This window comes from Panulirus ornatus, chromosome 24, assembly GCF_036320965.1.
Source record: "Panulirus ornatus isolate Po-2019 chromosome 24, ASM3632096v1, whole genome shotgun sequence".
NCBI classification, from domain to species: domain Eukaryota; kingdom Metazoa; phylum Arthropoda; class Malacostraca; order Decapoda; family Palinuridae; genus Panulirus; species Panulirus ornatus.
In genome coordinates, this window is record NC_092247.1 from 9658667 (window position 1) to 9684135 (window position 25469).

The 25469-nt window shown below is 47.2% G+C and overlaps 1 protein-coding gene across 19 annotated transcripts in view; it reads left to right on the forward strand.

Moving 5' to 3' along the window:
- Positions 1–25469, forward strand: part of hth (Meis homeobox homothorax) — a 576382-nt gene that overhangs the window by 478476 nt on the left and 72437 nt on the right. For all 19 annotated transcript variants that reach the window (XM_071677162.1, XM_071677168.1, XM_071677160.1 and 16 more), the window contains one exon: positions 1272–1348. In XM_071677162.1, the coding sequence (XP_071533263.1) occupies positions 1272–1348 (77 nt within the window). The remainder of the gene's footprint in view (positions 1–1271; positions 1349–25469) is intronic.

Consider the following 25469-nt stretch of genomic DNA (forward strand, 5'->3'; position numbering starts at 1 on the left):
GAGAAGAAAAACAGAGAGTGAAGAGTCAAGAGGAGAGGAGTGATAGAGAGAAGAAAAAGCGATAGGAGAGAAGATATTAACAAAGGAGAGGGGACGGATTGGAGAGAAAGAGGCAGTCTCTCCTCGCTTTCTTACACTTTCTCTCCCCCCCCCCCCCTCTCTCTCCATCTCTCCCCTATGTCTCCTTTTTTTTCTCCCCTCCCTCCCTCCCTCTTCTCTCCTTTCGTCTCCTTTCTTTCCTCTCTTACATCCCCCCTCTCTCTCTCTCATTCCTCTCCTCCCTCTCCCCTTTCTCTCTCCTCCCATTCTCTGTCTCCTAACATTCTTCTCTCTCCTCTCCTACCCCTTCCCCCTCTCCTCCTCCCTCCCTCTCCCCTACCTGTTCCCTCCCTTTCTCCTCCTCCTCCCTTCCAGCTCCCTCTACCCCCCTCCCCCATATCTCTTCCCTCTCCTTCCTCAAATGGAGACGAGAGAGAGGGGAAGGAAACAGAGGGAGAGAATCTTTCTTTCCTCCCAGAGAGAGAGAGAGAGAGATAGAGAGTCTCTCCTATCTCTCCCTCTCCTTTGTCTCCCTCCCTACCTCTCCCCTTGACAGACATCAGTATATTCTCCTTATTCAAAAGATTTTTCGTAGAAAATGACAATCTTTTTTATTTCATAATGAGGACGAGTGACTCTGGGTACACAGTATTTTGCGCTGGTATTTTATATCAAATCTTTGCTAATTTCATTTTATTTTCACATAAGTAGCTTGACTGTTCCGAGTTCGCTCGTAGTTTTGACCCATTTTGGATCAAATGGTTTTAATATTTGGTTTTTACTATATGAAACGTGGAATTGTAACTTACACCCGTTGGTCATAGTACCGTTGTTACCAGCGTAATTATATTAGACGACCATAATTATAAATGTAGTTGTCAGTGATAGTGATGATCATTCTTAAGATAGGTAATGATAATGACATTATCTATCATTATCCGTACCATACAACGCTTAAGAGGAGATCTATCGCAACCACAAAGTTGCCCATTGACAACTGGTCGTCTTCCATTCTACCATTTTTATTCTAAGCTCATTGCTATTAGTGTGATCGTCCTTTTCTATTGTGTACAAGACATTTTTGTCACTAGCATTATGATTATTATTAACGCTAATATTATTATTACAGTGCTATTGATTAAAGTTGTTTGATTATCCATATTGTTAATTTTACTACATTTACTTGTATTAATCACATAAATGAAGTTACTCCTAACTCTCATCACTTGCAGCATCCGTACCCCTCCGAGGATCAAAAGAAACAGCTGGCTCAGGACACGGGCTTAACTATCCTACAAGTCAACAACTGGTGAGTACAGGACCTGCTCCCTTCCCTCGCCTCTCATATCCTGACCTCATTCACGTCAAACGGGAACTGGAAACTCATCCGTCATTGTTAGATTGAAAGATATCCTCTAGTGGTTTGATGTGGCTATGGTCTGCTTTATTCTAAAGCAGAAATACTTTTTATCTATTTATAAGTTTGCAACTTGAGTTATCAGCCTCCTCTTAGCGTTGATTTAAAAAAAAGGTCTGGATATACCCCATTTTGCTATTGTTTATATATTCATTGAAATTGAAAGAGCCACGTTTATGCACAGCTTTTCCGAGGGCTTTACTGACAGCTTCTAAACTCACTCATGCAAAATATTTTGCAATCTTTTGTGAAACGACCTACAGTGAGATAATACACGGGTTAGCATAGAATTACCGAGGGACTCATCACCCTCGAGAATTAGATTTACCGGAAATGGAGGAAAAACAGACCCATTGCCGCTGAAGGTTCACATCCCCGACGACGAAATGACCAGGATGACGATGGTGGCTGGAACTAGAGGTATGTCATGATGTGTGCTTAATCTCTACCACAAACAACTCCCTTGATTTATAATGTCTTCAAATTTTGTAATATATATATATATATATATATATATATATATATATCATGATAGTATAACTGAGATATACAACACGTCTCCAGTCAGGGTAAAAGTAAAAATCAACAACAAACAGACCGTATTAAAGAGTCATTATGCTCCCTGAGAGTCCGAGCGAGGGCTCAAGTGCATGCTAAGTGTTTACTCTCGGCCAATTCCAGGAGTGGGAGTCCGGCCCAACAAACAAAAGGTCCCCAGAGATAATGTTGTCCGCAGTGCCGTGTGCTTTTGTTATTACGGTGGCATTGTTGGGCTCTTAGTGCCTGTCCAGCTCCTGTGTGTATCAGCCGCAGACTTCGCAAGTATCGCTCGTGTCCCGTATCCCGTCATACGCGGGTGTCAGAACGTAATGTTTTGGGAAGCGCGGGTGTCCAGCGGGGAGAGACGCCCAGTCTCGCCATTGATGGTCACCCAGCAGATCAGAACTAATTGCTATTGATGATTTCTGGTCGAGCGAAGATTACGCCGTAACACTTTGGCATCAATGACTACCCCAGGGATTCTTCGGGCTTTGTGCAAGTTCTTGTGTCTTAGCAAAAGAAAAGACGGCGGTGATTGAGCTGCATAACCCACCATTTTCTCTTGATTATGGGCAGAGAGGCTCTCGCCAGGGGTGCCAGTCACCAGTGTGTACATACCGGTTCATGTCTCGTCTTCCAGAGGCTGATTAGTTAATTAGTCGTTCTTTTATATTTCATTTTTTCCTGAGGTATTCTGGCCTACTTATTCCTGCCTGGAGCTGGCAAATGTTGAACGTCTTGTAGAACGAGTTTGTGCAAAGAGAAAACTCGTGTTGAGGCGTAAACAAAGTAGGGAAGGATGAGTGAAGGTAATTTGAGACTGGCCAGCTCGTGGTGTTTACCGTCAGTACGAAAAGCGAATAGACGAGACCCAGGAGCCAATAAAGATGGAGGTCTGGAGGCTATGCGATCTAGACTGGAATGATGATTCGTTGGGTTTAGGAAATGAACTGGAAGGATTTATCTGAAGGAACTGGAAGGCCTCTAGAAGTTGTGTGGCTTGTGGGGAGTCGTCTTTCAAGACAAGGGCAGCGGGAGGATGTTGCTCTCCACCGTCCGAACACACTGGCCCAATATATCAGTCGGCAAACAATGTAACGATGGATCCTTAAATGGTGAGCTTACACTTCTGACCGGATAGAACAAGTGATCGACCAAGACATCGAGCGACATTCCCGGCAGAGAGAGCTTCCTTGTTGCCCTCTCGAGAAATGGATTTTTTTTACCGATTTACAAATATGTATCATTTTTATAGAGTCCAATATATATATATATATATATATATATATATATATATATATATATATATATATATATATATATATTGTTCAATATACAGTGATAGTGGGCAGATCTACATATCTGGGGTTTCCGGACCAGCGATTCCCCGGCCATCGGGTATTGGCCCGCGTTGCAATCTTTTCAGCCAGTTTGAAAGGCTGACTTGCAATATAGTATTTGAGTCTGCATTTTTGGAATACTGACGTGCAAGCCTGGAAGGCTGGCCTGCAAGCCCGGAAAGTTGACCTGCAGATCTGGAAGGGCGGAGTGGCGGTCAGAAGGAAAGGGCTCCGGGTGTGCGATGGAGCGTGGTGAGTCCTGGGACTAATGACCCGGAAACTTTCCTTCCCCTCGGCTAAGAGACGACGCTAATGGCACTACCCTCTCTCAACCCCCCCCTCTCTCTCTCTCTCTCTCTCTCTCTCTCTCTCTCTCTCTCTACTCACTTATCAACCACTTTTCTGTTATCTCCGCCATTTGATTTCAGACTTCTCTCCAAGCTTCTTCCCACACTCTCTCACCCGCTGTTTCCGGTTACCGTTGTGGCCTGTTCTTCCATTCCTCTTGTACCCAATCCCTTGACACCACCCCTCACCGTGTCAGTCACAATGTCACCATCTCAACCAGCTCTTCCTAACCCTCACGCTTGACATGACCACATTTCCCCTAGTTTACCTTCGTTCCATCTATGTGCCTCTATCAGTGTAGCTACTGCTCATCTCAAATCATCGGCGAGTCACCATTTATGTCTTTCTTTCGTTTTCATTTCCACAAACGCTACACTTCTCATATGTTTTTCAAGACTCGTCGGCGGCACAATTCGCGACATGTCACGCACAGTAACTATGGTGTCCCAGTGTCTCCCTTTGGAAAGCCTTCGCCCCGAGCGCAAGGCTCCCAGTAGGGGGTCAAAATGAGGAGTTGTTCCAGCGTCTTTCCTAAAGCATCTGGCCCCCCCAAAACACGATGCTCCCTTGGATTATATTATTACAACAATCTCCGCTCATCCCTTCCTTCACCATTATCATCACCCGTACCACATTATTGACACTATTTTCAGCCTTACCACCCACGTCACACTACCACAACTACCACCTCCTTCCAGCGCGTTTTCACTGCACCACCACCATCCACCGTTTTCACATCATACATAATTTCAGCCGTGCCTCCTCTTACCATTTTCACCGCATCAACTCCCACAACCCATCAGACACCATCACCTCACCACTACCCCTTCCGACCCCTCCACCATTTTCACCACCGGTTCCCGACCATCACGACGCCGCACGGCATCTTCAAGTCTTTAGCTCTTAGCCAAATTAAAACTTATGTTAATGACGAAGCTTCAGCGGCAAGGAATTAAGCAATTACGCGTGAAGCCCGAAGAGCGTCGGCAGCGCCCCGTTGGTGATTTTCAGGGTCGAGTTATTCTTAGCTGATCGCAGTTCTAGAATCCCTCTTTATGAGTCTCCAGATGGCCTGGGGCAAAGTTACGAACTCTCTGATGGGCTAACAGGCCTAATATAAATCTTCAGATGGTCTGGGGTCGAATAATGAGACCTCCCCGTGGATATCAACTACGGAGTGACAGTATAGTGTTGAGAGATGTTGGAAGCGTCCAAAACAATACTTTCTTAATATTTTGAGATGCGGATCGACTTCAATATTGTCATGATGTTTGGTCTCAATCGATATGTTACATAAGCTTAGATTCGACTGTTTCGATGCATGTGAAAATGCTTAAGCGAGATTGCAATGCGAATGCTCTATGTACACCGCCATCCTCAGAAGGTGCTTGTTGTGAATCCAGCCTCAGAGGAAACTCCGAACTTGTTTCCATCCACATCTGGAAATAATCATCACAGTTGTAGTTCCAGTCGAGGGTTCTCACACAGGCCACTGTAGTATCTATGTTCAGCTCCAGACTCAGATATTATCTCGATGATATGTAGTTGAAGGTAAGTCATCTTGGTAGTTCCAGTACCACCACCACCAGCAGAAGGCGACTGGGGTTATTTCACCTGCAAGAGAATGCATGTACGGATCTTCCGCCGCCCCCCTGGCAGGAGATGATCATCGTCGTTCCATCGCTGGCAGAACCCAGTCATCGTAGTCAAGCCTCTGCAGACGTAAGTTGTCTTTCCCCAACTTTTGCAGATGGGAGTCGTCGTAGTTCCAGCTCCCACAGAAGGAGGTCTCCGTCGCCGTTCCGGCATCAGCAAACAGTTGTAACACGCGCCCCAGGCAACACTTGCTGTTTGTTAACCAACTTTAAATTGATTGTCTTTAGTTCTTAACTCTGAAGAAATGTGAGGGGAAGGGGGGAAAAGTTTTAAAACTTCCCCCAGAGCCCTCGCCGGACGTGCAATAAAACAAAGTAATTGGATTCAACTTTGGGGAATTTTCATTGTGCGGGGATAAAGCGGGCGTGAATTGTGCACCAGCCGTCTTAACTTCGGCGAATTTTACCCCCACGAATTTTACTGGACCTATATTATGCTCACTGGATAATAATTTACGTATTTTTGTTGTTGATGAAGTGAACCTTAGATGTGTAAGATCAGAAACTTAAAGAGAGTTCGTCTGCACCTGATGATGATTGGGTCAGGTCTGCATTATGTGTCTATGTAATGTAGTTCCCCTTTTTTTTTTGTAAAAAATCGTCCGATAGCTGATAAGCAAGGTCTATACTGTTACCACACTTTCCTATTACCGCGAACTGTAACTCCTCAAGCCGCTGTTAAACTATACCATGTGTGATTAACATGAATGTTGTCTTTACTATATAGGTTTAGGTATGTACAAGAGACAAAAGGCCTTAAGAAAGGGGTTAGTCATGGCACCGTCCTTTTTGTTAAAATGAATCAACAGACACGTTGGCCATATATGTGCCTGTTATTACTTGTGTATTACGTGTTGTGGGGAGAGTAATATATATCCTTAGTCCTTTGTATGTATGCATGAACAAGTGTGTTTGTATGTACTTTTGTTCATGTGGGCCTACCTTACGCGAGTGCTTGTGTTTGTTGAGTTCTGTGGTTATGACCATTCTCTCTCTCTCTCTCTCTCTCTCTCTCTCTCTCTCTCTCTCTCTCTCTCTCTCTCTCTCTCTCTCCTTTTTTCCCCAGGACGGAATGTTCTCAGAAGTTTCTTAATTGAAAATAGTGGCCGCGTGGTGAAGGGCCTTAATTGTACCGTTGTACTCGCGGCTTTTATTATGAAATTTTTTCCTCCAGCCTCTTGTCTCTCAGTGTTCTCTTCTAACAGTTTTTAGGAAACTCTGGTCAAATACATCACATGTAAAGTATAGCATTCTGGACGAGTGAAGCTAGATAACATCAGGATATGTATGGAACCTCAGTAAACTATACCCTTCACAATCTGTGTATGTATGTATGTATGTATGTGTGTGTGTAAACACACCAGGCTATAGCCTTCACCTGGTCTGTATGTGTGACCTTTGCAGGCTATATTCTTAATTTGGTCTATGTATACATGTGACCTTTGCAGGTTTTACCACCCACCTGGCCTATGTATATGTATGACCCGTGCATGCTATATCCTGTATCTGGTATATATATATATATATATATATATATATATATATATAGAGGGATGTGTTGAGACAGCTAGGATGGCTATAAGGTGTACTCGAGATGGGTCAGAGACAAACTATCATAAAAGTTAGCCAGTATACTTAGACATTTAGGATGGAAGTAGAGCCAGTGATAGGAAACCAGTTAATATGACATTTGAAGCGAGTTGAGTAGACGACAGCTTATATATTAACAGGAGCAAATGAGATGAATGAGGGCATGAGACAGCTAAAATCATATAACAAGAGAGCTAGAATGACAAATGTGGCTTGAGTGAGATAGAGGGAGCTAAAGATGTTTCAGTGTGCGGATATGTGTCACTGTGTAACCTGAATGAGTCGGAGGCAGTTTGATTGGCACTAGAGGCTGCCAGGATGGGGCAGGAACGTCTTGAATGGCAGGAAATGTTGCTAGGATGAGTCATAGCTAATCTGAATAGTACTGAAGGCAGCTGGGATGAATCAAAGGTGGCTTAATTGGTACGAGCAGCAGCTGGGATGAATAACGAGGAGTTTGAATTGAATCAACAACAGCTGATGTATCTAAGAAGCAGCTAAACCGACACCAAACGCTGTTGGAATGAAATAAGGGCAGCTTGAGTGATCCTGGGGTTAGCTGGGATGAGTTAGTAACAGTTTGAATGACACTAGACGCTGAAGATATGAATCAAAGAAGTCGAGACGAAAATGAAACACCTTTAAAGACAATAAGAGCAGCTGAGGCGAGTTGAGGCACCTAGAATGGCACCCGGTGCAGCTGTAATAGGACAGAGAAAGCTTAAATGGTGGTAGAGGCAGCTAGGATGAATCAGTGGCAGTCTGAATGGCACTAGAGGTAGCTGGAATGAGTGAGTGGCAGCTAGAATGGTACCAGAAGCAGCCTGAATAGCACTAGAGGCAGACTGAATGGTACTAGAGGCTTCATGGATGACCTAGAAGCAAATAGAACAGCACTAGAGGCAGCCAAGACGAGCCGCTGTATAGGATGCGGTGGTAGGAAGTGGATCTTCATCGTGTTAAAAGCCTATAACACCCGTCCTGGACCCGCTGAGTAATGCTATGCATTAGACTCTTCGGGTACGCTAGCGAGGGGGATTTCTGGAGCCGAGAAAGAGGGCTGAAGAGGAGGGGGAGGAGGAGGAGGTTTCCTTTTCTCACTGTTTTCTCTCGTAAATATGACCGTATTTTCTTCAAGAATTTTATTTCATTTTGCAAATTTTTAGAAAACATTCACATTTAGTCCTCGAGGTCAAATAATTTATAGCATTTTCTGGCGGGTGTTCTTTTTTTCCTTATTCAGTCTTATTTTTCCCCTCCTCTTATTTTTAGTCGTTTGACTCGATAAGAGTTTTAAGATGGGTCGGTGTGGTAGTGCCATGTTGCGGGGAGGAAGGCGAGACAAGACCATGACCTGTCAGGGGGTACCGAACACACCACATCGTTCTTCACCCTCCCTCGTGCCACCAGCACAGACTCAAGTCCTCGCTACTCCCCATCTCCCAAGCCTCCGCTCTAATGATCCCCAGAACCGCCCTCATGAATTTATTATAAAACTCCACTTATCTCCGTATTAAACCAGCACGCAAGAAACTTCCCCTCAATTGAATGCAAAGCTCCCCGGAGAAAAATGACGAGCGCCCTCATTGGCTCGCTGCTACCGCTACCGCCATCGCCGCTGCCTTCTCCTATTCCAACTTTTCGATGGAGTGGCGGCAGCGTTGTGGGACCGAAGCGCGGAAAATCTGCGGAGAGTAATGTAGAGGGTGAGTCTTGTGTGTGTGGAGTGTCGGGGCACTGCCGTGGTGCCGGTGGTGGTATTGATGTGAGCTGGAGGAGTCGGGTGGGAGGTGGGAGTAAGTGGGAAGGGAGGTGGGTGTCTGTGAGGGAGGGGGAGACCCAGGTGGTGGAGAGGTGGGTGTGTTAGGGGTGGGGGTGACGTAGGTGTTGGGGAGGGGGATATCTGTGTGAGGAGGGAGGGAAAGACATAGATGTTGGGGAGCTGGATGTCTGCTATGGAGGAGGAAGACCTAAATGATGGGGAATGGATGTCTACGAGAGATGGGAGAAAGATCCGGATGCTGGGAAGGATAATAGAAGTGTTGTGATGGTGCAGGTAAATGCTTACTTAGTGTTGGTGAAAGTTTTTTTTTTTTTTCAGTGTCATTGGTGAATTACGAAAACCTTGTCGGAGAAATAGGATCGCCAGTGCTATGTATGATCCCGATCGTAACAGCCTTCGATTCGTACAAAAACGATGTTTCAGTTTATAAATTTCGGTCATCTTGTACCATATCAAGACAGAAAATGAGAAAACGTAAGCATACACACGGAGATTAACAAGAACACAACACGTAACCTCCAACCGGGTTGTAGACACAAAAATGGCGGTTGAGTTTCTAGTTGTGAGAGTGGATGGCAAGGGGAACCGTTGGTTCTCAGCGGTGAAATTTAATTTGCCTCTCCTGGCGGGTTGGTTGTCGTGGAAGCATGCATACATTGCCTCACACGAAATGGAATAAGTTGATGGCGGGCTTAATTGGATCGCATATTGCAAACTGGAGCTAACGCAGCCAAGAGTTATGGCCGCCTCCGTGGCGGCGTCGGTGGCGCAAGGTAGAGCCTTGGGAGAGGCGTCAGCTTTTGTTATTTCCCCCGTATGTAATTTGTGTCTGGCGGTCTCTGCGCCGGCCAGATATACGGACGTATGATCTCAATTTATATTATCTATAAGGAGGTATAAGATCACGCGAGGACAGTTCTCTGAAGCAATATTGCAAAATGTGAGAAACTTCCGGCGTCCTTTTCTAACTGTCTCAGTAAATCCAACTAAAGTTTCCCACTATCCTATATATCTGTCGGGACCTCCGCCATGTAGGGGAAGCTGGGTGGGCAGGGGGAGAGGACCGCGAGGAGAAAGAGCGAAAAAAAAAATGGGGGAGGGAGGGAGGGGGAGATGGGAAGACAGAGGAGTGGAAGAAGAGAAAAGAAGGTAGTGGGAAGAACAAGAGCATGAGCAGATAATTAGAGGAAGAAGGGGAAAAACATACAGAAAAGAACATAAATGCTGTTAATGTAAGAGACAGAAGTGGGATGGTCAGTATATAAGGAGAGAGTTAACAGGAGGGAGAAATTGGAAATAGGGAAGGAGGAGACGAATGGATTGAAGACGAAGAGAAAAAGTATGAGGAAGGAGTAAGGTAGAACAAGAAGTGATAGAACAGAACAGAGAAGACACAGTAGCAAAATACGACGATGATATAAGAGCCAAAAGAAAGGTGACAAAATCGTGCTATGATAACAGACAAAACGCACAGTTGACTGCCCATGATAGACACGTCTCTTACTGCAATGTAAAACAAGGAAGCTGTGACGGTAATCTTACCACAACGAGGATGAACATTAACTGTCAGTAGATTTAAAGAAGCATTTAGGTCATCTTAATCGAACAAATAGACGAGGAGTTGATAAACGAAACGAAAGAGGGTAAGTGATGCGGAAAGGAGGAAGAGCTTACTGTTGGGGTAGAGTAGGATGGGAGGGGAGGTAGCTGAGAGGGGAGGAGCTAAGGGGACGTCGGACGTGTTAGAGGACGTGGAAGGGGGAGAGCGAAGGGATGTTAAGGGGAACCTTTTAGAAGGCAATGGCTTGTGAGTCAAAATGGCCGCCTGGGGGGAAGGGTTAAAATGACACCCTAATTAATTCATTATTCGCAGCCACAGTATGCGGATGATGCAATTCGTCAGCTGATGGTTGTTAAGGTCTGGGGCAGCACGCCTCACCAGGGGGATCTACACGCATCTGCATAATGTGAAAGGAAAGTAACTTGCTGGGAGATTTTGCCTGTTTGTGAAGAGGTCGTGTGTGTGTGTGTGTGTGTGTGTGTGTGTGTGTGTGTGTGTGTGTGTGTGTTTAGATGCACATTAGGTGCTCGAACGTTAAGTTTTATCACGTGATGGTTGATTAATGTTTGCTAATTTATTCCTGGTGTGGTAGGGGTGTGGTGCAAGCGTTCCAGGCAGAGTTCTTTGGCCCTGAGGTCTCCTGTCATCAGGGTTGTCATGCTCAACCCTCCCTCTCTCCCTTCCTCCCTCACTCCCTTCCTCCCTCTCTCCCTCCCTCCGCCGTCCTCGATCCATGGATTTTCCAATCAAATATCTCTTGCTATATGACCATCCAGATCTCCTCCGCTCCTGGCCCTCCATCACCTCTAGTAATGTTTCCTCCCTCCATTCTTGGTCACACCTCTCTTGTTTCTTCTTGTACCTCTCCCTCCCACGCCTTCTCACCTTTTTTTTTCTCTTCTTTTCATTCCGTCTCTTCCTTTCTTTTACTCTCTATTTTCCTCTTATATCCTGTCTGATATTATTCTTTTCTTTCGCCAAAGTTATTCTCTAGTTACATTTCCATCCTGCACTTGTAGCCTCTGCTCAGGTTCTTCTCACACCTACAGGAATACTCTCCCTCTCAGCCAGGTGGGTGTATGTGTGGTGTGTCTGCCCTCCTCCCTGGCCGTGTTCTTCAGTCTTGCTTCCCGTAGCTGTCCACTCTCTCCGCTCTCCCGTAACCGTCTCATCTCGTCTCTCCTGTACCTGCACTCTCTCGCCCCACTCTCCATCAGCCACGCTGCCCTCTCCTTCCCCCTCTCTCTGCTTGGATCTCTCCCCCTCGGCTCTTCCCTGACCACCCCCTGTCTCCCTCTCCCCACTCCATGGACTGGCCCTCCCTTTCCCTTCCCTCCCTGTCTCCCATTCGGCTTCTCCCTCCCCACTCACCATCAGTTGCCTTCTCCCTCCGTTCTCCCCAGCCACCCTCTCCCGGCACATAATGTTGTTTCACTTTATGCACTTCCCCCGCCACTGCGATTTGATTAATTACCTCACTCACGTTATTCTCGCCGTCCGGAGAGAGAGGTGGCACGCTCGCTCTCCGGGGGAGAGGTAGCACGCTCGCTCTCCGGGGGAGAGGTGGCACGCTCGCTCTCCGGGGGAGAGGTAACACGCTCGCTCTCCGGGGGAGAGGTAACACGCTCTCTCTCCGGGGGAGAGGTGGCACGCTAGCTCTCCGGGGGAGAGGTGGCACGTTTGCTCTCCGGCGGAGAGGTGGCACGTTTGCTCTCCGGCGGAGAGGTGGCACGTTTGCTCTCCGGCGGAGAGGTGGCACGCTTCCTCTCTGGGGAAGAGGTGGCACGCTCGCTCTCCGGGGGAGAGGTGGCACGCTCCCTCTCTGGGGGAGAGGTGGTACGCTCCCTCTCCAGGGGAGAGCTGGTACGCTCGCTCTCCGGGAGAGAGCTGGCACGCTCGCTCTTCGAAGGAAGAGGTGGCACCTCTCAAGGAAAACCCAGCATCATGCAAAGATCCATTTTTTTCTATCATTTTTGGAGTCTCATTCTACCTTTCATGAGGAGGTGGGGAAGGTGCGCAAGGGCGTGTGCTTCCTGAGGGGAAGGGGCAGCCGACCCGACACGTGTGGGGCAGTTTCCGCTGGCTGTTCGTTGAGGAAGTTAGCACTATGTAAATTTATTTAAAGTAACGAAATCATTATTGGTTTATGCTGTGGTGATTCTTAATACACTTGAAATATTAAATATTAATAAACCAGAAGGTATTAGCATATTTAAATCTAGTCCCACCGGTCGAAGCCTGAGCGGGCCATAATTCAATTCAGTCTGAGTGCCTTCCTCCTCACATCTGACATTACTTGAAGGTAACTGGAAAATACTAGGGAGATGGGCAGAGTAATATAGAGTGGAGTGGGTCCCCGGCGGGGTAAATACATCAGCTCTCTAGAGTAAAAATCGGGTCAAGTCATCCTGGCCGGGAGAAATACGAGGGGACGAGGTAAGAATTTGATTAACTTTGGTTTCCAACGCACTTAAACTAATTTACTCCTGACTCCTGGCGACCGTGGCTCCTTTGTGACCATTTCCACGCCTGTGCCCTCAAGGAAATGTTGAGCACCTCCTATAGGCACGGCGGCCATCGAGAACCTTTGTCCAATCCATTCCAGGAGGCTGGCGAGCGACCGTGGTGGCGGCGGTAGAGGAGATAGAGACGTTGGTGAGGACACTGACGTAAGTCGCCCTCACAGTGTCCCTCATTCTGGTTTTACTATAGCTTATACACACGTGCACACACCCCGCCATGCACTACACACAGCAGCAAAAGGGCCGGAGTACATCTTGAGAATACTGCGGGTGTGTTGATCCAGAGCGCCGTAACGTGCGGCCGGCGGCGCGCGGCCCCTCGCTCCCGCCGCCACCAACGCCTCTCCCGCCATCTGGGACCCGAGATAAAAGCGCATCGCCAGCGCACCGACCCCTTTAATGATCAGTTGAGGGGATTAGAGTCGGTATGAAATGGGATTAAATATTATTAAATGGGGCTTAAACTAAACAAACTGGGGGATCTGGACCGCAGCAAAGGCGCGCCTACGTTTGATGTGTTGAAGGGGTGAGTCAGATCACAGCCGGGTGTTGATGAGGCGGTTGCAGGAGTTGGGAGGCCGGCCTCCAGCTTTGATTGCTACTCCTGTTGCTTGTGATGCATTTATACTGTTGCTGTGGCGACAGCTCGCCCCTGGTCGCTAATATCATTACGTGTGACTTGCCTCCGGCAACCTCTACCACTACCAGCACCTGCATGATAAGAAGTGCTTATTATGCTCTTTTATAAAGCAAAATTTTCAGGCGAGTTTCATGATCTTATGTCTTGACTTACGCTGATGCCCTCAATTTTACTGTCACGTCATCGCGCCTCTTTTGGAAAATTTAAAGTGGAGTGAAACGTGCACGCCCGTCCGCTCGCTTCCCGCACCACCACCCATCCAAACTTTCCTCAAACTACCACCATCTCCGCCGTCGCCAGAGCAAATCTGAGATGCGAGCGAAGGTAGCAGACAGGCTCACTGGGGCCGTACCATTCCTCGCCACCAAATAACCCGGTGGTATCAGCGTCGCCTGGGGCCCGCACTTGCCGTATCATTTATCTGCACCAAATAAAGCTCTGTATCGGGATTTTTGAGACGAGGGGTTCCACGGGTGAGCGCTGGCAGACTGTGGTGTGTGGAACGTGGCACTAAAGTGAGGGGTAGTAGCTCTGGTGTGTGTGTGGAAGGTGGTACTAAAGTGAGGGGTAACAGGGTCTGGTGTGTGGAAGGTGGTACTAAAGTGAGGGGTAACAGGGTCTGGTGTGTGGAAGGTGGTACTAAAGTGAGGGTGGGCAGTGTCTGGTGTGTGGAAGGTGCTAAAGTGGGGGCTGGCAGAGTCTGGTGTGTGTGGAAAGAGGTGCAAAAATGAGGGCTGGCAAATTCTGGTTTGTAGGAGGAGTGAGTAGGGTGAGGGCTGGCAGACTCTGGTGTGTGGAAGAGTTTATGGTAAGGACTGGCGTGTTGAGGGAATTGCTAGGGTGAGGGCTGGTAGGGATTTGGTACATGACTGAGGGGTGTGTGTGTGTGTGGAAGTTTCAGAGCTTAACTTTCAAGGTTAGAAGGTGATACCTTTTATTAACCAGAGGAAAAAGATAACTGGAAAAAAAAAAAAATAGCAATCTTTCCAGGCCTTATCTATAGAGCATATAGAGAACTCATGGGACTAGCCCGGTATCGAGATGGATGGCCAGCAAACTTCACTTCTCAACTAAGAGAGCTTACAAGATGCATGTTCCTCTTTGCAAGGTACTTACACTGGCATTTTATAACCATGGGATAACTGTCCATGTTAAGCCGCAGAGTACGTAAGAGATGCAGGCTACCGAGTGTTGGGCCACTCACTGCCAAACAGCGCCATTTCGAAGGCCAAGACAGGCAGTAATGAGTATCGAGGCACTTCATGAGATTGCGATGTGAGTGAGTATGATTAAGGGACACCTAGATATTCGGCAGTAATGAGTGACGAGACGCGTCGAAAGGCACAGGCTTACGAGCAGTGAAGTGTTGGTAATGTTCACAACACAGTGTAGACCCTTACCAACCTACAACAGTTTGTTGGGCCAGAACTGAAACATGGAAGGTGCCCCTCGAGGTTCCAGGACCCGCCGCCGTCCTGGCCCTGGGTTTAACAGCTTAATGGTACCCTAGGGACGAACTAGCTTGAAGCAATTTTGAAGGACGATGTTCAAAAGATACTCTACGGGCCCATTTTTGTTTCGACTGTGCATGGGTAAAGGAGCGGGATCATTTTTATGATAATGTGTGTGTGTGAATTTTACATTTAGTTCGCGGCTCTAGAATTTAGGACAAAGGAGTCCTCTGGGAGAGTTCCTTTATAAATATATAATATATCCTCGACTGTTGTAGTAGGAGAGCCCTCTCAGGCTTCACTGTGAGTCGAGATGAATACAAGGAATTTACTAGGCGTAACAGTACAAGACATAAATTGAGAGGTGTTTGAATTACGTTCGGCCATGACCCGGCTCCTCCTCGCTCGCCCCACTCCTCGCCCCTCCCGATTACTCCCTTTCCTCACCCCCCTCTGACGATCCCCTTCTTTCACCTTCTTTCATTCATATCACCTCCATTATCCCTTCTAACAGGCATTGGATCATTAGTGTCCTTTAACAATGCACTCTGGAGAGTTAGCGAGAGCAGCGTTGGCTCCAGGAAATTCTAATAAAACTAGTTTCGTCAGGCGAGTGTACGTGGAACTGAGGTTGATGGTGAAGACTGAACTTATATGGAAAAGACGGAGAAAGTGATAACTATAAACAAAAGAACCTTTTCACCATTTTTGCACATCTCACATTCAAGACCTTGCGTGTAACAAATGCCTTCCTAGGTTTCCACAGGGTCTGGTAGTTGCCCTTAGACCTTACAATGTCTATATCCTCCTTCCAGACCTTTCACTATCAAGTACTTGCCTCCAGACCTTCCACCCTTCATTACTTGGCTCCCTCCAGGCCTCTATCTGTTGAGTACTTGCCACCATACCCCTTATGTTCAGTTGTTTCTCTCCAAACATTCCAGTGTCATGTACGTGCCTCAAGAATTTCCAGCACCTATTGCTAGCCTCCAGGCCTTCCAGTATTCAACCACACCCTTCCTCTCCAATTGATACCCAGCATTTCTCATCCAATGATTGATACCTGCCTATCCAGCAGTAAGTTGTGTAGCGTCTACCATCCAGACCTTCTGATGTCCAGCATTAGCCTTTTTAAACCTTCCAGTCAGCAAAGCATGCCGTCGAGACCTCTTGCCTGTCTTCCAGACCTTTCAGTACTCATCACTTGCCCTCCAGACCTTCCAGTGGTTACCAGCTCCCCTCTCCAGAAGGTTCCCATAAGGCGTCATCGGTGGCCTCGTAATTACTGATAAACTCCGGCTTTGTTTCCTGGTAATTATTTCCCCGGGAGCACTGGGCGAGGGGAGACTGGCAGTAGCGAGAGAGAAGAACCTCTCCATAAGGGAAAGTAAGAGGTTGGCTGTCTCTGTGAGGAGGAGTTAGGGTTCAGTGGTGATCTGGACTCTGGTGTCCTAATTGTGCAAATTTGTAATCATGTGATTATTAAGTACAGGTCGTTAAGGTCCTGCAAAGTAACTAAACTGAATCCATGTCTTCTAAGCGCCATGTATACGTCAGTGCTCGATATCTTAATCTGCTTCCAGGAACAGTGGATGGAGTGTGCGTCCTGCTAATTATCACAGTCTTGGTGAGAAATGTGGTTTCATCTTAACAGCGAGCGCTCCCAGTCGTTGCAGCCCACACGCGCAGAAAGATAATAAAGACAAAACAATAAATGAATCTGTATATCCTAACATCCCATGGGTATAAAAATGGACGTACCGAACTGACCTGAGGGATACTATTTTAAAAATCTCCTAAGAAACCTTTCAGCCATGGTTTCCTCAAAAGGACCAAATTTTCCAATGACTGTAAAGCAGTAGTAACTGTAGGTACAGGTGACATGGAACACGCCTTTCATGATACCAGTCGAAGATAAACAGTATAAGCATAGAGATTTGACATCATATACAACTTCCCAAAATTTATTGCATTCCTCTCGTTTTTACTGCAGAAAAAAGGCACAACATTACTGGAAGTAACTGGACGCAGTAAGGTACAACAGATGCATAGTAACAATCAGCCGATTAGTAATCTTCAAGAAAAATTTTGATGTTATGAGATCAAAACAAAGAAAATCATTCTGACCATAAACTCAAGGTCAGGTCCATGTAAACTGGGGAGTATTTTTCAGTATAGATAACTCCATTAAACTTTTAAAACCTTGTCGTCTTAGCTTCAGAAAAATGGAGTCACAGCAGCAATAAACTTAGTAATTGGATCGTAAAGCGAACATTGTAACGCGAACCAGCGACGCCTTTAGATGAGGAGGCCTTAACTAACAAGGACGAGCTAAAGGAAGGCTCTGAAAGACTAACGAGGAAACCGGGAGAGGCTGGCAACAAGCTCCCAGTAAAGCAAGAGGAGAGCAGAAAGGATTTATGGGAAATATTTCAGCCATTGATCCGGGTCTGGAGGCCTCACCGCTGTCTGGAAGCATGGGACACGCCACCAGATGATGATCTGCGCCGTGGCTGTGTTTGTTTTTGGAGTCTGTCTGTACAGAGGGCACGGTGAGGAAGAATGGAGACGGGGGAGGGGAAGGCGAGAATGGTGAGGGGAATGGTGATAACGAGAAAAAGGAATTGTGAACAGCGCTTAACCCGAAAGGGAAGGGTATAGGGTTGGATTAATGATGGGTTATGAAGATGAAGCCGAAGAGAGGAGAAATGGATAGGGCAGAGTGAGAGAAGAGACTTGCAGATAGAAGCTAGGTGAGAGCCAAATCAGGAGAAAGGAGGAGAGAGAGAAGAAAAGATGGAACACAAGAAAGATTACTTTTGAGCAGAGGGGCACAGAGTACGTCCTCAAGTGAGCAAGAGCTGAGAAAGTGTTCCATTTGAGCCACTGAGCAAACCAACTGGACGAGCAAGAATCCTCAAAGGAAAGTAACCGTAGGGCATGAAGGAACTCTTGCGAAGAAAATGGATGAAGTTCGGAAAGGAGAATTTAAAGAGCTGAAGAGAGAGAGAGAGAGAAAGAGGAGAGCCCGTTCTGACCTAGCTAGCTTAGAACAAGTCAAGACCATCATACTTATAGAATGGTGGCCGACACATGGAGGAGACCACGTTGTGTGATAATTTTCAGGGTAAAACTACGAATTTAGAGCCACATAGATTGGTAATGGAAGGCTGGTGACACGTCTCGGGTAGACGTGTGCAGCTGTGTCGTCCGTCGCCCAAGTCATTGGCAGGAGAGGTTCATCAGGATTCAACAGATATGAAAATGCAGAAATAAATACGAGGGAAGAAAAAACTAAGAAAATTATTACGTAAAGTGGTCGCAAATATACCAAAGAAGGAATGTAAACTCCGGGAGAGTGTGAGAGGCGTGTGAGAGAGAGAGAGTGTGAGAGGGAGAGTAGGAGGGGTAGTAGGAAGGAGGAGGAGCCAGGATGCCGGCGGGAGGCTGGTGATAGGCTGGGCGGCCGCCCCTCCACGCACCTGCGCTGACACGCCCTCCACGCGCCGCCCACCTCACTCACCGCTACCCACCGCCTCTCCCACACTCTCACTCACTCCCTAACACTCTCACACTGCACTTTCATTCAGAATATAGTCCATTCTACTCTCTCCCCCCTCTAGTTTTCCCTTCCTCTCCCACAACTTCCCATTCCTTTGCTCCCTACACCTCTCTTTCTCTCTCTCTCTTGCCCTGACAACAAGCCGACGTGCTAATTAGAAGGAAGGCTGTACGTTCAGCTCGCCGGGATGATCCACACGACAAACCTAACATGGAGCGCGTCATATTTCTGCAAACATCATCTTCCACATCTCACCCTTCCTCACCTCCTTCAACTCTTTACACCCCGATGTTTTCGACAACTTGCTTTCATCCATCTTGCTGTTCTACTGTTTTTTTTTTTTTTACAGATTGCTCATCCTCTTCACCTCCGTCCGGATTGTATTAAAACACCGAGGAAACTACAGCATCCCTTTAGCCCCATTAACTTCCACTGTGCTTCTTAAAGGGGACGATCCACAACACAGGCTTTTTACGCACAGGAAATATCCCCCATTCACAGTACGAAATACACTGGAGATGTCTTTGGAGAGGTCAAAGAATATTAAAAGAAAGCTGAGAAAAAGATTATTGATGAAACTGGAGATGGTAAGCGACGGGCAGGCGGACGTAAACCCTCTCGCCGTCGCTTTCATTACCTTCTGCCTCAGAGCGCCTGCATTGTTTTTAGGCCCGGCTGCCCTAAACCTCTCCCACCTAGGCCTACCAGAGTAATCCTGCGGTGGGGATGGTGGTGCCTGCCATCTGGTAGGGGAGCGGGTGCCAGGGGACCGAAGAACTGGCGGTGCTGGTAGTAGGTCGAGTCATGTGTTGTGTAAGCTGAGGGACGGCAGAGCACGGAATCTGGGAACTATTTGATAACTTTTAGAGTAAAGAAGTAGAGTATTTTATAAGTTTCAAAGTAGGCGTGTAGAGTATTCGGTAAGATTTGAAGTATGAAGATGATGTGTCGAGGGTGAGGAAGCCGGGTGTGTGCTGGATCTGGAGTTCTGAAAGTGTTGTTTTGTCAAGGATGGGGATCGAGGACTAGCATGTGGGGAGGTCTTTAACATGGTTGCGGTCGGTGGCCAAGGGAGACGGTGGCAAGAAAATTGCGACATGATCTGCTTCTGTTACTTGGTAGAATTTTGATGTTCCCTGGACCAGCAGGGTGTTGGGGAAGCGCGAGTGGAGAGGGACCTAAGAAATTAATATTTAAAAATGCATGGGTAGTGTCGCGCTGTTGCAGAAGTTAGTGGTTAAACTTGTGTGTAAGTAGTGTGTGGTAGAGCCCACAATATCTTATAGTGGCAGATAAACAGAAGACTAATTATGTGGTCTGAGAAACATATTTGTTGTTTATTAATACGCTTGGGCTATGGAGCATGATCAGAGAAAAATTGCAATAAGAACAAGCTCAGTTGAGGCCTCTAACCTAAGCCATCTTTCCCTGTGCCATTAATGCAAGAGAAGAGTCACTCCCCGAGGTGTGGGTAGGGATGTAAGCGTCTGGCACTCTGACACCCCTTGTCCGTGGCACCATTACACATATGATGTACGGCTGGAATAGGTACAAAGGACGCTGACCGCTGGTGTGATGGACGGAGACAGGGTGACAAGTGGACAGTGGTGGCGCTGATGGTGTTATTTGTGAGGCTCTGGTCCGGCTGCCCCGACACAAGGGCTTACCGGCGGGGAGGGCCACTTAGCAGGGTGATGGCTGTAATGAGGGTTGCGGGCGGCGGGCGTCCTGCGGGCCTCCCCAGGGGCGCGGCGCTCCAGCAGGGTCCCCTGGGGACGCCACAGGGCTCCGCCGCGACCCCCTGCGCCCATACCACCGCCTCTGGAATACCGAATTAGTTTGGGAATGATTACCAGTGGGTGGGCGCGCCGCTGTTGATTTTGTGTGGCGGGAGGCCGTGGCTGGGGTACCTGGCCGGCTCCGGCCACCTTCGGGATAAATAATGCTGGTTGTAGCCGTATCTCAGCTAGAGCAGCGACACGGGTAAGCGGTGTACCCGCGCTACTGTTGGCCGCTACGAATACCAATGATGGAGCATTTTGGTGCGAGTTTCCACTGGTTGAGCAAGATTGGCGACCGCGTGCCGGCGCAGGTCCCCGGGGCCTGAGTTATGGGGACGCTAATGGCAGATAAGTAAGCATTGGACCGCCCCCTCCGACGCTGATCTGACTCTCAGGTCGAACGGGCTTTGATGGACGGGCCTCCCTCCGTCGCGCCAAGATCACCTAGAATCATTTCGCCTTGAACCTCTCAGGCGGATTGTCTCGGCCTCCCTGCCACCCTCCTGCCCCAGTGTTTGTATACCTCGACAGAACACAAATGTTCACTTACAACCAAACCCTTCCCAAGCGGAAGCAGCAGGAGGGCGCCTCGGGCTGTCTAGTGGAGTGACTCCCCTCGTCTGCTGCCTGCACACTCCCGCCCTCTGGTTACTCCAACGCTTTCAAAATGTTAAGAAAAAAAAATGCACTGAAATACGGCGTGGTATTAGAGCCTTTAAACGACAATGACTGTTCTTGTGGCCAGTCAGTTTCGTAATAACGCCCACAATCCGTTTCCCGTGAAGACTCGCCGATTATGGTGTGTCTGGACGCTGGCAGATGGGTGTGTTGTGCCACCACATACCTGCAGTTGCTGTTAATTCTGCAAATGTACGCAGTCCCCTCTCTGTCTGTCGCCTCGTGAGCGGCTGACCATTGACCTGGGGCTGTGGCGGTGCACACAGGTGACAGCTTCACCCAGTATACCGCCATCCGAGGCACCAGTGATCAAGTGTTTACGTATTGATGTGAGAATTTAAGATAGTGTTTTTATGTATTTTGAATAGACAGGTCCTCTCTGTAGCTTTCCTTTTCTTTGCTTCTTTACACATTCTTCATGGTGACTCTATTTCATTCATCTTCTCAGGTCCATTTCTCCAGCATCATGTCTTAGGACACACACACACACACACACACACACACACAAGTGACAACTAGCACCAGTGGCCATGTCACATAATCAGGAGCGTCACATAACCGGACACGTCACATAATCAGCGAAGGATGCGTTGGTGGCCTGGTGGGGTGAGGGTGGGGGTTGAGGAGGTTAGGGGGTAGTCTGGGATGGGGGTTGGGTGGGGTTTAATACCACGGTGTCTAGCCGCTGTATTTCATGTTAGTTTATTAGATTCCACACCGGTGCTCTTTGTTGGATTGTCTCCATCTCTGCGATGTGGCAAATATTTTTCGACACTTTATGACAGGGCAAGAATGCCCCTTGTGTCCGCTCCATTGAGCCGGGCAGCGTCGGCGGAGGGCCCCGGTCGACGGCGAGTCGCGTCCTTATACGCCGGCCGCCGCGGGAACCTACTGTGGCCGAAATAGGCGTGTTTATGGCGATGTGTGTCTTTCTGCTTCATTTGGCCGATTCATGGCAGGATATTTACAGTTGGAGCTCAAATTCAACCCAAATATCTAAGGCAGAGATAATTCTGAAGGCTTTCCAAGCCACGCTAAATGCACAATTGAATGTTATAGATAGCAAGTGTCGCGTTCGTCATTGCTGTAAAGTGTCTGTAGATGGCGGGACGGTGGCCTGGGGCGCGTGTCAGTGTTAATGTAATTTATAGAGATTTTATACTAATTCTTATCGGTTCGGCAATGGAAGGCGTTCATGTAAAATTTAGTTTGTTGTGTAGTGGGATAGAGAGTACATACGTGGTCGCGAGTGTGTATTTAGACTTAGTAAGGCCCGTGTAGTGGAGCCTACCCAGTGTAAGGGGAGCGAAAAGACAAGCTATTGAGGTCGTAAATTGGCCAAAGGAGTCACAGCGACTGTCACCGTCCACACCACCACACAGTCACCAAACACTCAGGTGCTCCATCCACACCAACCACTAACTTACGACACGACTGTCAGCCAAGAACCACGTGCCAGTAGCTAGTGATCAACCTTCCATCCAATCAGCAGCAACCCATGAGCCATTCACCTACAATTCAGCAATCAAACCAACCATTTGACTACCAGCCACTTACAACCACCCAGTTATTAGCACCCACTTAACAACCAGCTACAAACTACCTATTAACCACTAACCACCTCCTACCCTTCTGCTATCCAGCATTTAACTATTAACTACCACAATGATTATACAAGCATCTGAACCTAACCCTCAGATAGTGAAGGATAATATCAAGGTCGCGTTTTGGTCATGGTAAATGTATTTTGTTTAGATTAGTATTAAAAGAAGCATGCAAGAACAAGAGGATTAACTTATTTTTTCTTAGCAAAATTATGAACAATCAGAATTGGGAATAAGCCATGACCAAATCTAATCTGCTTTATCACTCGGAAAGGCCTTATGAATGACTGGGTAGTGTACTCGTTAAGGCTTCATACAAGCTGTTTAATCCTGAACCGTCACATAATTTGGTCAACTCAAAACATTTGTTGGTTTTTACCGTATAGCAAGTTCCCCATTAAGGAAACTTTAGTATGTCATGTAAATATCAAGTCTCCCAGCATCCACTCTGCTGACCAAAGATCCTGCTTTAGTTAATTCCATTTCCTGCAACGCTGGTGATATCTATAGGTAACTTCTCATCCCTAAACCTCCAACTGTGATGAACTCTTGCCATCATCTCCTTATATAAGCTGTATATTACCCTTCTAAATAACTAGAGTTTTTCTATCGAGTCTTTCCTTCAGTTACATCAAAGTTATGTTAACTTTCAGCGTCAAGTTGTGCTCTTCAAATATTATTATTATTCATTTATCCCTACGTAACTTTTCATTTTCCTCCTCCATAAATATAACTCTGAGGGCGAGCCGTTATTATGACAGTTGCCTGTGCCAGGCAGGGATCTGGCGAATGTAACAGCAATTAATATCTTGGGTGGCCCTGGTCACTCTTATCAGGACAGAGTAGTGAACAGTCAATAAGCCAAGGTAGTGGGTAGCTAGCAAGACAGGTCGCTGGCTGTGGTAGTTGGTAACTAACCAGCAAGTCAGGATGGCAGGCAACTAACACGCCAAGCCAAAACGAAGTGCAGCCAGCAAGCCAAAGTAACTGGAGGCCAGTTGGCCAAGATAGAGTCTTGTAAACTAGGACCGCGAAATGCTGGTATACCAGAGCTGGGATTATTGATAAGGCAAGAGGCGCAGACTAATCACAGAAAATTGGTAACAGATAAATGTAGGTCAGCAGAAAGCTAGGAAGATGTCAGCTAAAGCATACAGCAGCCAGGGTAATGGAAATCTAGGGTATAGGGCAACCAGTGTAGTGGAAAACTAGGGCACAGGGCAGCCAGGTTAGCTAGGGACTAATGCAGCCAAGGTAATGGGCAGCTGGGGCATAGAGAAGGCGACCAGGGTAGCGGACAGATAAGAGAGAGCTCTCAGTAGGTATAGTGTCAAACAAAACTGGTGGACAATGGAGGCAGACGGCAGAATAACAGGTTGTTGTGGTAGCAGACAAGCAGACGAGCAGTGTACCAGACTGCAAGGGTAGTGGGCAACCAGGTTAGCAAACAGTTAGGACAGCGAATAACTAGAATAACATAACTAGGGCAGCGAACATCCAGGGCAACAGTCAACTAGAGTAGCGAAAAACCAGGTCAGCAGACAAGCAAAATAGCGGGCAGCCATGGTAGCAGACAATCAGGACAGAGGGCAGCTAGAGCAAGGGGCAACCAGGCCGGTCAGTAAGCCGGATTGCAGACAGCCATACCAGCGAACAGCTAAGGGAGTGGGCAGGCAGGGCAGCGATATCCACACCACACCAATCAAGGTGAGGGAGGCGGCCGTGATCTTCATTATAGTGTAAGCGATCCAGCAAGAGGGACATCCGATACACCCAAGGACGGGGCCCTCCTGCGCCGCTGGGAGGAGGGCTTGTGCTGCTGGCCGTAGGAATGCTTGGTGGCTGGCTATTTTGGTCTTGATGTTGATGATAGTTAATGCGAATGAAGGGGTTGTTATAATGGGGATTATGAAGCTGATAGTGTTGATGGTTGTGATGGAGAGCTAGGGGTTATGCCGGTGGTGCTATTTACAGATGCTGTCTTTATGTTAGTAGTCAGTCATTGGTTTGCTGCATTTAGCAGATAATGCGGTTGTGGCTATTGTGGGATGGTCACGGTATCGACGCCTGTTCTGTGAAGGGTTATTGTAGTGGTGACTGTGGTGCTTTTATCGTGGAAGGGATTTTGTTGCAAGGAGGTTGAAATGTGGTAACTTGTGGTGCTGGGGATTGCTGTGGGAGTGAGAATCGTAGGATGTTTATTATGGGATTGGCTTCTATAGCTCTATGGGCGAATACTTTAGTACTTCATGTAATAGATAGTGGACAGTGTTATTGTGGTTATTGTTGGATGTGCTCGAGGATGAGGGTTACGTAGTGGGCGAGAGGGTCGGGTTGAGTTGCTGTTCAAGTTATACATGGTGACTGAAGCCTTGACTGGTGTTGGTGGGGGTGTGATAATGGTGGTCACTTTGCATTCACTGATGGTGTTGCGTTCTTGGTGACGTTTGCGTCTTGTTCAGGACACGAGAGTTAAATAGAGATAGAGAATTTGGAATCAAGGTTTGATTTATAGGATTTCTACAAGATTTTTATGGTTAATCAGATAAGGAGTTTAGAATAACCGTCAGGTTAAAGCTATCGGTGTATTAATATTGTGTAACATTTTCCTCAACTAAACGAGAGAGGCTTGGCTGTGGGGCCGTTAAGGTAGGTTTGGAGTGGTAGAAGTGATGCTTCGGTAGGTTTTTAGAGGGCGATGACATGTAAGTGTACTTTTTAAGAGGTAGATGGGGTATTAGGGGGAATTTTCAGTGATATATGGGACGTGGAGGTCGGTGTTATGAATCAGACGGGGTTGTAAAAATTGACTTTAACTAAGAGGTAAGTAGGATGTCAGTTGGATTAATTTTATTTGATATAATGGTGAGGAGAATTACTCAAGGTAGATGAGATATTAAGGTAAAATGTTAAAGGGAAAAGGGATGGTAGATATATTTATAGGGGTAGATGTGATAT